This window comes from Apis laboriosa, unplaced genomic scaffold, assembly GCF_014066325.1.
Source record: "Apis laboriosa isolate Shangri-la unplaced genomic scaffold, ASM1406632v1 scaffold23_cov150, whole genome shotgun sequence".
Taxonomy (NCBI): Eukaryota; Metazoa; Arthropoda; class Insecta; order Hymenoptera; family Apidae; genus Apis; species Apis laboriosa.
In genome coordinates, this window is record NW_025222452.1 from 577,803 (window position 1) to 594,821 (window position 17,019).

Consider the following 17,019-nt stretch of genomic DNA (forward strand, 5'->3'; position numbering starts at 1 on the left):
AAAAAAAAAAAAAAAAAAAAAAAAAAAGACAAATGCTATTCCAAACAATTTACATTCAATACATTCAATGATTTACATCGTTATTGTTATTAAACACTGATTCATAACAGTTATTGAGCGACATAAAAGTTTTCCACAAGTGAGCAGAATGTGTCATCGCTATATCAGTTTTCACGATTAGTCGTATAGGTTTGTAGAAAAAATTCATTTAGTGGAAAAGAGGCAGGAAGTTCGAAGCGTAAAAGTTCGGCAGATAGAAAACGTGGGAAGTGAAAACAAAACGTATAGAGAGACAGAAAAGAGAGAAAGAAAGAATCCACTTTTTCTCATTCTCTCCCGACTTTGCAGCTAGGCTACAGTAATGTGCCGCTCCGACCAACGCTTTCGGCATTTCCACTGGCATGGTCATGGACATATTGTTTGCGTAGCATTCGTACGTTCTGTTTGATTAGGACGGCCAGGTGATACGCGCTTCTCCCTTTTCCTCTACCCCCATTTTTCCTTTCTTACAATTTCCCTTTCTCGATTATCGTCTGTGCGCGAATTTTCATCGATCAAATTCTTTTCACTGTACGCGTTTCTCGATCCCTCTCTTTTTCTCTTCGATTATTTATGTACGTTTACATTGGAATTTTTATACAGCGCTATTTAAATACAAGCTTCCTTGTTTTTCCTAATATGTATCGACTATATAATAGAAAGGAATATATGGAACACATTCATATTCATATCCAATAATGGATTCAATGGGAATAATTTCAGTATTTTAATCAATTGTTTGTGCTGGAGAAATTTTTCACAGAAATTTGTTGTGAATATGGATTTTTCCATTGAAACTAGCCAAAACGTCGATCGTTATTCCTGATAAAGAATATTTAATTATTCTTCTTCACGTTCAAGAATCAAAATTTATATTCTTTTAATTAGTTTAATTAGTTTTCGATTATCTTGTAGAAAGGGGATCGAAGATTGCCCCAAGTAAATCCCCATTTCTCAAATATTTAGAGAAGAAACAATATTCTATCTTAAATCTTGAAAAAGAAACATACGCATACAATCTTAAAGAAACATACTAAAAAACGTATAAAAAGTGGTTTACTCTTAAAAATCGTCAGATCGAAAGAAACGAGATTGAAAAAAAAACTTAGATTCTAATTGGATCTATTTGGGACGAAAAAAAAACGACTTCAACCCCTAATTGATCTCATCGAGGAGTCGAAAGGCAGCAGCAGCAGCAGCAGCAGCAGCGTGGTTTCGATAAAAAGGCAGACTGATACCGGAGAACCTAATGTAGACGTAATACGAAATATCCGTGACGCTTGGTAAAAATGATTAGGTTTCACATGAGGGTGGCAGTTATGGGGAGGTGGGGGATGAGTAGAGAAGGAGGATAGAGAAGGAAGGATTTTTCTATGCGAGGAAGAGAGGAGGAGGAGGAGGAGGAAGGGTGAAGGATGAGGCACTTAGCGGCTGTCACGGCCTCTCCCTTGGCCTCTTTCCTCCCCCTCTTTTTCCCTCTTCTGCCTTCTCGGGTTTCAACCATCCATTAGCCTCATCAACCGAAGCGATGGCCATCCGCGTCATACTCGCCTCTCCTCGTCGCGTCGCGTTGCCAATCTTCGTAATTGAACCTCCGGGACCTTCCACTTTTCAGTATGTATATTTCTGCTCTGCTCGCGGCGTTTCTCCACGCGTTTTCACGCGGGCCAAGTGCTCGTACTCTCGTCCCTATCGAAAGTTGCTGTTCCGTCTCGCGCCGCCATTTTCATTTCCATTACTAAGCCAACAGAAATTAGGAAAATGCTTAAATTTTTTTTCTTTTCTTTTTCGAAATTTTTTAAAGCGTAGAGAATGAGAAAGATCGGAGGTGAGAGACCAAGGTGGATCCAATATATTTTTTTCGTTATATTATTCGGAGTGTTAGCAAGTCGGTGGAACGTTATCTCGTGAAAAATTGCAGCCCGCTATGTAAATTGTTTGATTTCTTTCGAAACGAGTCGAGCCATCTTATCTGCGCTCGAATGATATTGTTATCTTTTATTTTTATCCTCATTTTTTTCTCTCTCTCTCTCTCTCTCTCTCTTTTGTGACTCGAAAGAATTTTCTTCCAAGTCTAGTAATTATCCTTCTCGATTATAAAACTTTGATTATATATATCGTATAATTCGTTTACATTCGTAAATAATTCCTTTGATCCTTTTCAGAATCGAATAATAAAATTAACGGAAGAAAAAGAGGAAAGCGACAGAAGAATAGCAAAATTGGAGGAGGAAGTGGCTATGCTGAAGCTGAATGCAAAGTGAGTACCTATTTATTGCTTTGCATGATCGTTGCACATTCTCGTAACAAACTTTAATAATACTTCTTCATCATTTCTTTTGTTGCAAATTGTTTTATTCCTTTTTTTTTCTTCTTCTTTTTTTTTACACGTATTGCATCAAGAATTGAATTCACTTGTAAATTTTGTAAATTATTACGTTAAAATTTTTAAAAATTTTTGTAATTTTTGTCGATTTAGAGTTGGACTACGTAGAATTTTTATCGAATTTAGATTTATTCGATTATGAATAAACGAGTATAGAATTTCGTAATAAAACAATTTCATCGACAAAATTTCTTTTTACATATTTACATATTATTTTTCATTCGATTAGAGAAATACGTAATATGTTTTCAACTTATTCAGGAAATCTCTAATTTTCTCTATTAATTATTATTAAATCTTCTCAATAACATAGCATGCATCTCTTCTCGAGATTTCTTCAAAATAAAATACCTATCTCACACGCATACACACACACACACACACACACATTTAACCATTCCATTCAGCTACAATCAAGCTAAAAAAAATCATTAAGAGCGTTAATCCTGTCAATGCTTCGCAACCTGTTCGGCATCCAAGAAAAAAAGCTAACCGCTAAAATAACTTTCACTATTTTCCTCCTCGGATATGTACGCAATGCAACGACAACGCAAGCATTTTTCCAAGTTTGCATTAACCGTGCCGCAACATTTGAAAAAGCTACTCACCATCGAGTATCACAAACCTCGCTCGAAATCACCAACCAATAATATCACCCAATAATCCGTCTCTCGCGAGTTCTCTCCAATCCAACCAATCGAGATTCGACATTGCAAAAAGTGCATCCAAGCTTTCTCTCTCTCTCTCTCTCTCTCTCTCTCCTCTCTTTCTCTCCCTCTCTCTATCATCTCCCGTCCGCACTTTTACACCTCGCACGCGTTCGGGTGCCGCATGCCAAATACAAACCCGAACAACATCCACACGCAGAAAATTGGCAAAAGATTGCATTGCACACCGCGCTGCCCGAGAGACACCGCGCCCTGAAATACACTGTATATAAATACATTGGTGGAAATTGTGTGTTGATTGGCACGTAGCAACGAAGATCGCCGCGAGATCGCCGCGTTCGAGGAAGAAACTCTGGCGCTGAGACGGGAGCTGCAGGAGGCCCGGGCGTCCAAGTGTCTGGCCGAGGGTCACGTGGCAAAGTGCGTAAACGCAACATCAGCCTCGCCTGTCGCTACTTTCCATACTACGCGATCCTACGTAACCAGCACCCCCGTGCGTACCGCTCTATCCGACACCTGTAGCCTCATCCCATCGTCATCGACATCGTCGTTGTCCCTGTTGGCCCCCCAACACCTCGCCTCGTTACTGCGTTCCCGAAACAACGACGACGACGACGACGACGACCACGGCGGCAACAACGCGGATCACCTGCCTCACCGCCATTTCGTCTCGGACAATCCGATCGTTTATCGAACCGCTGATACCACCACCACCACCACCACCACCACAACCACCATCGTAGCAACCACCTCCTCTTGCCCGTTCGACGATCAGGGCCCTGAGTTTTCCACCAGCGACGATCGATCACTCTTGATAACGGCCATCGGTGATGATGATACCACAGCTTTTCAAGGGGCGACTAATAGCAGTTGTAGCGTTACAGAAGTTGCCTCGTTGGGAGGGAGCTTCAAGCAAGGAATCGATCGAGATCGAGTGGAGAAGGAGAAGGAGAAGGAGAATGGGGAGGAGGAGGAGGATACGAGGATCGTCGAGGAAGAGAACACGACGAAAGGAAACGACGACGAAGAGGACGACGAGGCGATGGCCACGAAGAAGAATCCGGAGACGAACGGCAGATGGATCGCGGAGAGGAGAGCGAAAGCGACGAGGAGAGAGGAGGAATCGGGGCGCGGTAATCATCATCATCATCATCAGCAGCAGCAGCAACAGCAGCATCATCAGCAACAGCAGTATCAGCAGCGAGCGGGATCGAAGAAGTCGGGAAGGAAGAAGAGGGGTAGCTTGGTGTCGAGGAGGTCGTTGAGCGAGGCGGACAAGGTGGCGGAGAGGAGCGAGATGGGGGGGAGAGACGCGAGGAGAAGGGTGAGCAAGGACGAAGATCGTGTTCTCGATGGCGGCGACGACGACGTCGACGACGACGAAACGAGCCGAGCCATCACCGAGATCCCGGAAGTGAGCGTAGTCGGTGGTGGCTCCTTCGTGCCGAAAGATCTCTGCTCGACGGGAATCCTGACCTCCAGAGTCCTGACAGCACCTTCACGCGCTACCTACACCACCGCCTACATTTAGGCTACGTACGCGCGGGGCCCCTGCCAATCAAACGCGAACCAACGATCGCCGTTGAGCAAGGGGGGCTTCAAGGGCTTGCTAGAGGCTACTACTATGTACATGTCGAATAGCACGTAGGTCTATCGTTGTTTCACTCTTTCTCTTCTCTCTCTCTATCTATCTTTGTCTCTCTTTCTTATCTTTCCATTTCGTGTTACGTCTCTTCCTTGCCTCGGAGCGGATCGCGCTTCCAATTCCGCTCCGATTTATTCCCCTTGGCTCGCCATCTTCGAATTACGCGAGCCAAGTAGTTTAAATTTTCGCGCGAAAATTTTTTTTTTTTTCTATCTTCTTCTTTTTTCAAAGTATTTGTAACGTGCGTGGAAGAGAGTTGGTATTTTGCGTTTCTTTCGGAAGAGATCTCTGTCAAAGGTATCTCTCTCTCTCTCTCTCTCTCTCTACGTTATTATTTATCCATTTTCGTAGTTTTGTCTCCTTCGTTTTTTGTTTTTTTTTACTTCTTTTTTTTTCTTTTTTTTTAGAAGTAAGTTTTTCTATCGGTGTTTGAAGTGACAACGAAAGAAGCGGATTAAGTTCGATGTTTAAAATGTTCGTTGTTAAGCAAAATTGTTGAGAAATGTGTATAGTATTTTTTTTGTTTTTTTTTTAAGAACTTGGGAGTTCTTTCGGTTTCACTTCGTTGTTGTTGTAATTAGTTGTAATTAGTTAATTATATGGTAAGTAGGTAATAGTGTAAATTATGTCCACGTTGGCATGGCTTTTGAGCTTGTTACACGAGCATGCGTTTAATTTCCGAATTTTATTTTTAATTATCGTGGCTCGAAAATTTTTACTCGATGCGTGTATTTTTATATTCATGATGTTTTTCCTTTAACGATTTTTTATCCTTTTGATTCAATTTTTTTCTCACAAATTTTATCCTCTTGTTTTTTAAATCGACGTTAAGAATTTTTTATTCGACGAAAAATCAAAAATTTTTACTTTTATATTTATTTCCCTCTAAATAAGTTAATCTCGTTTACGTTTATTAACATATACGTATATATATATATATATTATTTCGAAGAAACGTTTGTTTCTTTTAATTGTAACAACAATTGGACGACAAAAAGAAGGACTGACTAAGAGACAAGAGTACGCAACATCTTTTTTCCCAATCTCTTCGACAAATCGCCAATGTCAATTTCCTCGTTACATTTCTAAAAGATCGTCAGTTCAGATCAACGTGTTACCTCGCATCCCCCTGTTCGAAAAGAGAATAAAAATTAAAAAAAGAAAAAAAGAAAAAAAAGAAGGGAGGGGGAAAAAAAAATAAAACGGATTTTTTTTTCCCTCCTCCCCCCTCCGATAGATTCGAGGATGAGATCGAAAGAATCAACGTATCATTATCGATTATACTCGTTGTATTCCACCGTTTCGCTCAAACATCATAAAAATGTCCCGGTGTGTACAGTTTAAACAAGCAAAGTCAATTTTTATCTTTCGATCCGTTCGTTCGGTGGAAATAACGGCCGCCACAGATACACGTTTCTCCATTTTTCCCTTCCTTTTACCCATTCTCTCTCTCTCTCTCTCTTTCTCTCTCTATATATCTCTATATATATATATATCTCTCTCTCTCTCTCTATTTCACTCGCTCTCCCCCTCCTCCCGTTTCGATGTATGGAGTTTGTACACGGCAATTTAATAAATGATCAAATATTATATTAATTTAATGTTTTCAAGCCGGCGCTCGCGTTGCGTGTTTGCGCGGGCGCGCACAAAATTGATATTTTCTTTCTTCTACAATTTCCACGACAAACAGCCGCCGTAGAATCCCCGTCAACAACGGCAAACAACAAATTAATTCGTTGTTTAAACAGTTGCAGAGGTCGGCTGTTTGTCGCTGGCAAACGCGTTTAACGCCACCGACAAGGAACGATCCTGCTAAATTCGAAAGGAACTTTCTTAATACTTTAAAAACCCCGATTCCGTATATTTTCCCGCGTGTATATATATACATATCGTTCGAATGATCCGAGAAGTATTTCGAATAATCGAAAAAATCAACCCCTCCTCCCCCTTTTGACGTCGATACTGCTAGTCTCTATTTCATATACGCATACGTGTATAATACGGAGGAGGGGGGGATTCTACAGTTTATATTTTTGATTTATTTCCTGTCACGAAAAAAAAAAAAAAAAAAGAGAAATCGCATGGAAAAATCTTTCGAAAATTTTCTAGTTTTGATTCGTTCGGCAAACGGGGATCACGTAAGGATCATCGATGCAATCCCCTTGTGCAACGATAGCGCGTTTAAAAAATGTGCCAACACGCGAGGCTTTTTTTCAGTACCGACACGCTTGATTTTTCGAATCGCAATTTATTTGTCCTCCTCCGCGTCAGAGTTCACGAACGAACGAACGAACGAACGAACGAACGAACGAACGAATGGCGTCTCTACATCTTGGAGTCTTTTTTTCTTTTTTCTTTTTTTTATTTTTTTTTATATTCTTTCCACTTTTGTTCCGCACAGTAGCCCCGTTGTACAGTGGTAGCCCTGTCTCGGTAGTAGACGTAGCCCACGCAAGACCAACCGCCGAAGGAGGGTGGACTCGCGAGTGATCGGCTTTGGTCGCGTGTACTTTTTTTTTTTTTTTTTTTCTGTTCTTCTAGCCGGCAGCATGGCTTTCAGCTGATCTCACTGTTGCTTTTGCCGCTTCTAAAGAGAGCATTACAGAGATTTGTTTGGGCCGAGTAGATGGAGGATGGGGGAGCGAAGGCATGTAACGTGACTTGACTCGTCATTTGTCAGACTGGAGAAGCTGCTGGACATTCTGCATAATAAGATGATCGGTGCCACCGACCAGGAAGCCGTTTCGGGCATGGCTAACGTGAAACGTGCAAGGAACGTCTCCTCCTCGTCCGGGGGGGACGAAGAGGGGGAGGAGGAGGAGGGCGACGATGGGGAGAAGAGGAGGGATCGCGGAGGAGTGGAGGACGAAGAGGAGGAGGATGGTAACGTGGATGAGGACAACGGGGTGACGGCATTCAGGGAGAAGGTTCCCGAATGGATGTCGATGATCGACAGTGGTATCAAACTCTCTGGACCTGTTACCGATCTTTAGACTAGGATTTTCGCCATTTTCCCACGTTTTAAACGATTTTGAAATCGAGACGAAGTAAAACAAAGGAAAAGGAAAAAGGAACGATGAGAAAATGGTTTTGAACAATTTCGAAATTCGATCGAGAGAGGAGGGAAGAAATTGTTCGGTAGAGAAATTTTAGAATTAGTTAAAAATGACGAGGAATCGTTCGTTCGAGCACGAAGTGAGCGGTGATAAGCGATGATATGAAAACGATCGAGACCATGACATTAGATTAATTAATTCTTCCAAGTCAAATTTTTCACGTAGAAGAAATATCGTTATGATACAAATTTTGTGTATCGCTTAAATACGTCATATCAAAAAGAAAAGAAAAAAAAAGAAAGAAAAGAATCGAGTAAAAATATTTTCGAGATATTTTGACAATCGAAGAAAGAGAGTAATTAATCTTTCTAGAAATTTCCTCGATGAGTAACAATATCCTGATTCCTGATAGAATGTTAACGTAATTTTGCTTCTCTTTAAAAAGTATATATACATATATATAGTTTGTAACAAAATTTTCAAACAATTTTTACAATCGTCCTTCTGGATATAACGGATGCTTGATTTTAGATAGTTATCGCAACAAAATGATACTAAAATTTCCATAGTATATTTATTCAATAGAAATTTAGAATACTATAGAAATTTAAGTATATATATCTTCGTACAGGGTTCATATTTTATTCAACGTTCGACGAGTTTCTTTTATTAAGGATTAGACAATGGGGTGTATCGACATTGGAAATTCATGCTTCCCTTGTCAAACAACAATTCCGTTCTCATTTTATCATTTTATTTAAATTAAATTATTATTTATGTTAAATTTACTTCGTCGCGTGTTTTTAAATTAATAATCGAATATAATCAGGCAACACGAAAGCAATTCCTCGAAAGAGATCATCGAAGAGCGATCGATCGAAGAATGTTTCTCGATAGCTCGATAACCGATTTCCTAACTGTGATGGTTTATTCGTCCCAATTTTTTGAATCCGCACGGTTCCTTAAAAAATTCTTATTATGCCGTCTCACGTGGCTGTCCAGTTTGCTAGATTCGTTAAAATGAATTCTCGTCGAAAAATGCGAACACTTTCGCTTCGTCGTATTAGTCCTTGTTGTATTCCTTGCGTTCAGATTAACTTTCGCGATGGAGCGAAAAAATGATCGATAAGTTGGCGTGTTCTCGCTCGCTGATCGATCATCAGCGGCGCTAGTTTCCCTGAGAACGAACTTGATGTAAATTGGGTTAACGCGTACAACGGATCTTCTTTTTTTCGTTCCGTTAATGTTAAATATTGTTTTATTTGAAAATGGATCTTTATTCTATATATACACACACACACACACACATATATATATATATTTTCAATCGTCCCTAGAGTTTAATCAATTTGTAGATTTGATGATAAATCAAGTATTATTTGAGATTACGTTACTTCATTTTGTTTACTACATTATCATTTGTTAAAAGCTGATCTTTTTCTTCCCGTTATATTAATATGTGTTTTTTTCCCCCCCCCCCTCGATTTTAGCAGAATTGCTAACCGTGAACTCTTCGTTAGAAATTTTCCAGTTCGTTTTTGAACCAACGTTGTTCAAATAATCGCAATTAATATAATTTTTGTTCTTTTTTTTCCTCCACCCCCTCTGAAAACGTAATTGATAGTTCGTAATAAGGGAAAGATATATTTTTTTATGAAGTAATAAGTAGATTGTACATATATATATATATATAGTATAATTGCGATACTCGTGAAAATTGTGAATTTTATCACAATCTTATCCTTCTTTTCTTATTTTTCTAATCGATTAATTCTTCTTATCTTACTATGATATATTATACATTGCCCCGAGCAAAGGGATTAAACGATCGTTTTCCAATTTTTATTTACTGAGTAATCTTCTAAAATGGAAATTAATAATAGATAGATTCGTAGATTAATCAATTAGCAATGTATTAACACGATCTTTTATATTATCTATCTATATAATTAAACGATATACGTATAAAAAAATAAAAATGTATACATATAAAAATATATATATATATATGCACATAATACATAAACACACACATACATACATATTATGCACGNCTATATAATTAAACGATATACGTATAAAAAAATAAAAATGTATACATATAAAAATATACATATATATATATATATGCACATAATACATAAACACACACATACATACATATTATGCACGTAAAATAGTTTAAGTTGAGAGTTCAATTAACTCTTCATAAAAGCGGTATTTTCGTAAACGAACATGACATTATTTTTCATCCCTTTCATTCAATATATTTTCGTGGAATTTACTTTCTATTTTTCGATAACTCGTGTACGAAGGGACCTGTTCTTTGTGAAGAGTCAAGGAACAATTGAAACAATTTCCACGTTCGAAATAATTAAAAAATCATTCGATCTGTTAATGACATTGTAACGAATTTATTTATTTATTTTTTTTTTCTTATAAAAAAAGGAATCGAAAAATCTTTCATCGTTTCGAAATAAGAGTAATCGAAGTGGAAATCGTTCTTATTTCGAGAACCAAGGACTCGGATTGAAAGACTTTTCGATTTATTATATTTTTTTCTAAAGAATCTAATACAATTTGTTTCATCAATTCTGAACAAAAAAAAAAAAAAAAAAAATAAGATGAAATGATAGTATCCGATTTTCCAACATCTGCTTGTATTTAACTCGATCGAGGTTTTCTAATTATTTTGAGCAAACTTATTTTGTGCAACGAGATATTGTAAATAATTAAATATTACCCATTTACTATTACTTTAATATATCTTTTCGAATGGGCACACGCAAAGTATGAAACGCTACGCGTTTAAGATATTCACTCGAATCTTAAATAACACGGCATAACACGTTATTCTATTTTTGTAAAAGATACTTGGTGGTAATGTAAAAAAAACTTGGTAATGATGTACGACGAAACGCATATTGTGATTCACAGATTCGTGGAAATTGATCAAAAATTCGTGCTACTTAACGAATCGTAGAAATGTAGAAAACGAATTCGTAATTCGAAGTAATCATTGGCTTGCCGATTCAGCGACGTGATGCGTGATGTTCGAGTTCGAAATACGATCGATCATCATTGTATGCGTGAATTGTTATTAATTAATTTAATCGTTAATTTAATCGAATCACGATCGATGATTAGTACGTTTTTTTTTTTTTTTTTTCACTTTATTCTCTTTTCTGTATCGCGTGCATTACGTTGCATTAATTTATAGAAATTAAGCGATACGCAAAAATTTAATCGGCAGGCGATTTAATTGATAGCCGATTTATTATTCAACCTTTTTTTTTTTTTTTTTTATTTTTATTTTTATTACTCGAAATTGATAGCCGATCGTATTCAAATTCGTTCGAATTCGATTTCCACCGTGATAATTGATGTTTTTTCCGGCGAAATCGCCATTTGAATTTCATCGATTCGATGAACAATTCTTTAACCAAACGCTGTTTTACGCTATTTTATCGTTCTTCGTCGCTTTTGAAGTATCGTTTTTTTTTTTTTTTTTTTATTTTTTTTTTTTTATTTAGAGTAATTTTAATCCCATTTTTTGGGAAACTAACTTGTTCGCGCCAAGGCTTGCTGCGTTTTCAGAGCACGATTAATTCTCCGTAATCCAGACTGTCGCTAAAATATTTTTCATTAAAAAGTAAAAAGAAATATTCAATATCGTTCGAAAAATTCGTAACTCGTTATCAAATGATCGAGTGAAATAAAAATCTTGATTAACATTCGTTCATCGCGCGATATAATGATAAGTAATAAGTGTAGAGAAAATTTGAATTGGAAATCGAAAAAGAATGGAAACTTGTCGAACAAATGGATTACAGAGGAGTAGTGGTGCGATAAAAGGAATGACGATACTTTGTAATAGAAAATAATTATAACACTTAAATAGAGTACTTAACGACCGCACGAAACAACGTAATTACGAGTTTTTACGACGTTATTAATTTGTAAAATCGTGTCCATAGAGCGCACGATTGAAACGCACCGCGCAATCATCCAATTATTCGATCAATCTAATCCTCTCGAAGTGCCATTAAAATCGCGGTAAATCAACGCTCAGGTTCCCGTTCTATGTTTTTTTTTTTTTTTTAATCGCAACAAACCCGATCTGAAGTAATTTCGAAATGAAAAATTAAAAAGTGCCCTTTTTATCGTCGACGTCCCTTAACCGTTAAGTTTTAAGAGTAAGTTTTTAAGAGTAGACTGTAAAAGCGCGTCGCGTTTATATTAGAAACTTTTACCATTTTCTTTTTTTTTTTTTTTTTTTTTTTTTTTTNATGGCGAAATATATATATATATATTAAGTTACGTAAAATGTTAGAGAGGATGAATATTGAAAAAACACGCCTTTTCGAACAATTTGTTTTAACAAGTAATCATATGTATATATATATACATATACATACATACATATATTCTTGAGACTTTAATAAAATAAAATGTACACGAACAAGACTGACACGATGGTTTGATCTTTATTGAGCCTATCATAAAAAAAAATTCCCCCGTCCAACAAGTCCCATTCCACGAGAAGATACAATTAAAATTGGACGAATTGTATCGTTATACGTTACAACGTGTTATTAATTGCAATGTTGGAATGTTTTGAGCGAAAGCAATGGTCGCCACTTGATTAACCCCCGGACAGAGACGATCATTTTTACAGCGGCTACGGAACCGATAACGGGATCCGATGTTTTTCCATCTCGCCTCCGTGTTACAGCCTATTTCCAAGTGTTGTGATTAACGGTACGCGAAAGATGTTATTCTTGCGTATGGGTGTTTGTCTTCGCTGCGCGCTCTCCCACGAAGATCGTCTGAAACAGTGAAATACTCGATATGTATATATATATATATATGTATATGTATATATATCGACAGGAATCGGCGATGATAGCAAAACATTGTTCCGATGAAACGAGCCGTTGAATTTCCCTCCTCCCAATTTCACCTTCCCTCTTTTCCACATCGCGAGATCATCGGCTTCTCTTCGATATATATATATATATAAAAAAAAGAATCTTCTTTATTATTTTATATTTTATATTTTATATTTTATATTTTTATATTATATATTTTATTATTTTATATTTTATATTTTATATTTGTTTTCCACGTATCGTATCCACCAAATATCCTCCGCAAATCGCAACAGCGAAAATTCTCCACTCCGCTGGCGACCATAAAAACCGCCGGCCTCTTTTTATGGCCACGACCGTTCCTCGCGATAAAGCTTTTCCTTTTAATCTAGGCAAACGGAAAAAGGGGAGGGGGGAGAAACAAAAAAGGGAAGAAGGGAAAAAATCTGCGATTCTCTCTCTCTCTCTCTCTCTCTGAGCCCTTTTCTCTGGCAAAGCGCCGCCATCGTAAATCGATTATCGTTTTACGACGAGGACGCCTTGGACGTTTCCCTCGTTTCGCACGTTCCCTTCTCACGAAAACCGTCCCTTCCGCTACCTGGCGCACCGCAGTCAGGTACCCTCTGAAAACCAAACCGTTTTATTGGCCACGGCCCTTACCTTCCAATTCCTCCTAATGCTGCGATTATCCATCGAGACGACGCTACTCGCGGCCGACCATGTGTAGCGTAACCGGATAATTCTCATCGAGTTTTCCCTCCATTTCCTCCTTCCTCTCTAAGGAGGAATCCCCCTTTCCCCCTTCGCTTTATCCTCTCTCTTTTCTCGACACGAACGAATTTATGGAAATTATCGTCTCCTGTAATTGTAAATTGATGGGGATTTTTTTTCTATTTTTTTTTTTCTATTTTTGAGGGGAGAAGCGAAGGATCATGGCGGGTATTCCATCGACTTCCGACAGCCGCGCCGGTCGAAAGGGACGAGGATCGATATTTCAGCGGCCCACGTCACAGTGCACTTTCCCCGGGATAATAATTGAAAGCCGTGTGGTGCGAGTCATGGTGCGCGAATTATTATTAAAATTGACCGAAATGGACGGAGGAGGGTTGGGAGTCGAGAAATCGGTGCCAATTCGAGGCGCGTTTGATCCCTCGTCCAACACCTGCGTCTCTTTTTTTTCACCCCCTCATCATCGATCGCACCCTCCTCCCTTCCCTCCATTCCCTCCACAAACTTTTATTACATGTACACATGTTAAAGACATTACGATTTCATCGATTTTTGAACGGATAACGGATAACAAATTTCTGTTCCCTTCCCTCGCAGAGGCAGAAGTGCGGCCGAGAATCGGTGAGGGTGATTTTTTTCCCAAGGAAAAGGACAAAGCCAGTCGTTCAGACAATTAATTAACAACGGAACGTGCCGAGAAATCGCAATAAAATATTTGCGATTTCGTATAAAGTTTGTTCGTATCCATCGCTTGTGTCGCGAAAGAAAAACACGAAATGAAACAGAGCGCGAAGGAAGAAGGAAAAGAAAAGAAGAATGGAAAATAAAATGGAAAAAGAAAGCTTTCGCGAGTTCCTATTTCTCGTCGGTTAAATAGAAATGCGTTTTCGAACGGTGGCGGCGAGCAAGTATCGGTATGTGAATGGGGGAGGGTGGACGAGGAGAGGAGGGAGGGGAATCAAAGGTTTTTCGGCTCGGCCCGCTTAAAACTTTTACCTTTCGGAGGAACGTTTGCACGGAAACGATGAAACGGAAATTTAACGAAAGATCGGGGAGGGGGTGGGCGCGCAACACCACACCGCCGCTCTTGTTTGTACAATCGATTCCCCGTGGTGCTTTTATATTTCGAGCAAGCCTCGCGAGCAAGGAGGATCCTTTCCCCCTCCCTCGAAAATATCGAAAAATCTTTCCCCCCTTTCCTTTTCGAAAACGAAAACCTCCCTCCCCGAATTTAATTCGATTGGACTTATCGTTTTACATCTCTCGTTTATTTTATATTTATAACTCCAAGTTGCTCATGCTTATGTACCCTTATATTTCTGTGTCGTTTGTAATGTTGTGAAGAATAATCGATAAGATTTCGAAACTCGTAATTGCAAGAAGAAGAAGATAGAATTATTATTATTCGGAGAGGAGAGGAGAACTAGTCGAAAAATTATCGAGAGAGGAGGGGTATAATGTCCTTTTTTTCGTGAAATAAGATTCGAAATAAGATTCGTAAATATTAATAACTAAACTATGGCAAGTCGGCCGATTAAAGGTACTCGCAACTTGTTGGAAATAAAAGCGAGCACAACGTGAAACTAATGAAGATGGAACATTAAACACGTTCAATATTAGCGATCAAATATTTATAAAGAAATGTTTACTGGTACGTATGTACAGATTCTCTGAATCGATGTTTGCGCTAGTGTAGACCTGTTTTCTTAACGTGTTAGGAATATCAACGTTCCTACTTATTTCACCTCTTTATGATCCCGTGCCAACTAATTCAATTCACCTACGTTAAATATTATTATTTTTTTTTTTTTTTTTTTTGCCTATCTGATTGTATTTCCCCCGCGATGACAATTATTATCTATTTTCAAGAAGAAACATCGGCAAATTTTGCAAAGAATTTTTCCATCGCACCCGTTCATCGAGACTTATTCATCCTTTAACGCGATTCAAATTGGAAGGAACGAGCGGAAACGTGGCACAACAATCGAATTTCTCCTTGGGAAAACAATGACAAAGTCGGGAAGATAGCGTCTATTTGGGGAAGGGAAGGGAGGGAGAGGAAATTCTTTTTCTCATCTAACGTGTGACTAAGTTTAGTACTTTAGCATTAAACAAGAGATAACGTTGCTTGAGAACAAAGCAAGGATCTCGAGCCTCGTCTCTCGATGACTAATCCAACCGTAGTCGTCGTAGTCGTCGTCAGAGCTTCACAAATAAGATTGTAACGGAGGAAAACGTCCATTACAGTTTCAACAGGTTACGTTGAACCACTAGAAACCTTTGGCCCCTCCCCCCTCGATTCGTTTCACGATTTACGATCTCCTTTCATTCTCATTCCGGTTACGCCGGCTTATCGTGGCCGGTTATTTGTCGATCGATTGTCCTGCAAACATTTCATGCTGATTCACGGTAATTTTTCCATCCGATCAAAGTTTTCGGATCAAAAGGAAGAAAAGAGGAGAAAATTGTTTCCAGAGAAACGAATGTTTTCCCCGAATGGATAACGAAAAAAAATCCTTTCTTTTCTCGTGAATCATAGGTGATAATCCTCTCTCTTTATAATTTCAGTTTTTCAAAACCAACTTTCACTTTTATCGAAAATTATTGTTCCGAGGAGAGGAAGACGAAGAGAAAGAGAGGAACGAAGAAGAAGAAGAAGAAGAAGAAGAAGAAGAAGAAGAAGAAGAAGAAGAAGCGTGGAATAATCGTACTCGATTCAGAACGTGAAACACCGGTTAAAAAATTCCAGTTTTCCAAAACAAATTTTCACTTTATCGAAAATTATTGTTCGGAAGACGAAGACAAGGGGAATGAAGAAGAAGAAGAAGAAGAAGAAGTGGGAATAATTCAGAGCGTGAAACGTACACTGGTTAAAAAATTCCAGTTTTCCAAAATTTTCATTTATTCGTTTATTGAAAATTATTGTTTCGAAGAAAGGAAGACAAAGAGAGGAACGAAGAAGAAGAAGAAGAAGAAGCGTAGAATAATCGTGCTCTGTTCAGAGCGTGAAACGTACACTGGTTAAAAAATTTCATTTTTCCAAAACAAACTTTCATTTTCATTTATCGAAAATTATTGTTCGAAAGACGAAGACAAGGGGAATGAAGAAGAAGAAGAAGAAGAAGAAGTATGGAATAATCGAGTTCTCGGTTCAGAGCGTGAAACATACACCCGTTAAAAATTTCCAGTTTTCCAAAACAAACTTTCATTTATTCGTTTATTGAAAATTATTGTTTCGAAGAAAGGAAGATGAAGACAAGGGGAATGAAGAAGAAGAAGAAGAAGAAGAAGTGGGAATAATTCAGAACATGAAACGTACACCGGTTAAAAAATTCCAGTTTTCCAAAACAAACTTTCATTTATTCGTTTATTGAAAATTATTCGAAATTATTATTTCGAAGAAAGGAAGACAAAGAAAGGAACGAAAAAAAAGAAGAAGAAGAAGCGTGGAATAATCGTGCTCTGTTCAAAGCGTACACCGATTAAAAAATTCCAGTTTTCCAAAACGAATTCACTTTCGTTTATCGAAAATTATTGTTCGGAAGACGAAAACAAGGGAAGAAGAAGAAGAAGAAGAAGTGGGAATAATTCAGAGCATGAAACGTACACTGGTTAAAAAATTCCA

At 38.1% G+C, this 17,019-nt stretch overlaps 1 protein-coding gene across 2 annotated transcripts in view; it reads left to right on the forward strand.

Moving 5' to 3' along the window:
- Window positions 1–7,511, forward strand: part of LOC122713203 — an 8,892-nt gene extending 1,381 nt beyond the window's left edge. Inside the window, exons 5-7 of one of the 2 annotated variants that reach the window (XR_006346465.1) lie at window positions 2,205–2,299; window positions 3,403–4,737; window positions 7,419–7,511. Coding sequence is in view for 1 of the 2 variants with exons in the window: in XM_043933440.1 (XP_043789375.1) it covers window positions 2,205–2,299; window positions 3,403–4,624 (1,317 nt within the window). In the remaining variant the exon portion in view is untranslated. Of the gene's footprint in view, window positions 1–2,204; window positions 2,300–3,402; window positions 4,996–7,418 lie in introns of those variants that run through there. The other variant, XM_043933440.1, reaches the window with a different exon arrangement.
- The last annotated feature ends 9,508 nt before the right edge of the window (window positions 7,512–17,019 follow it).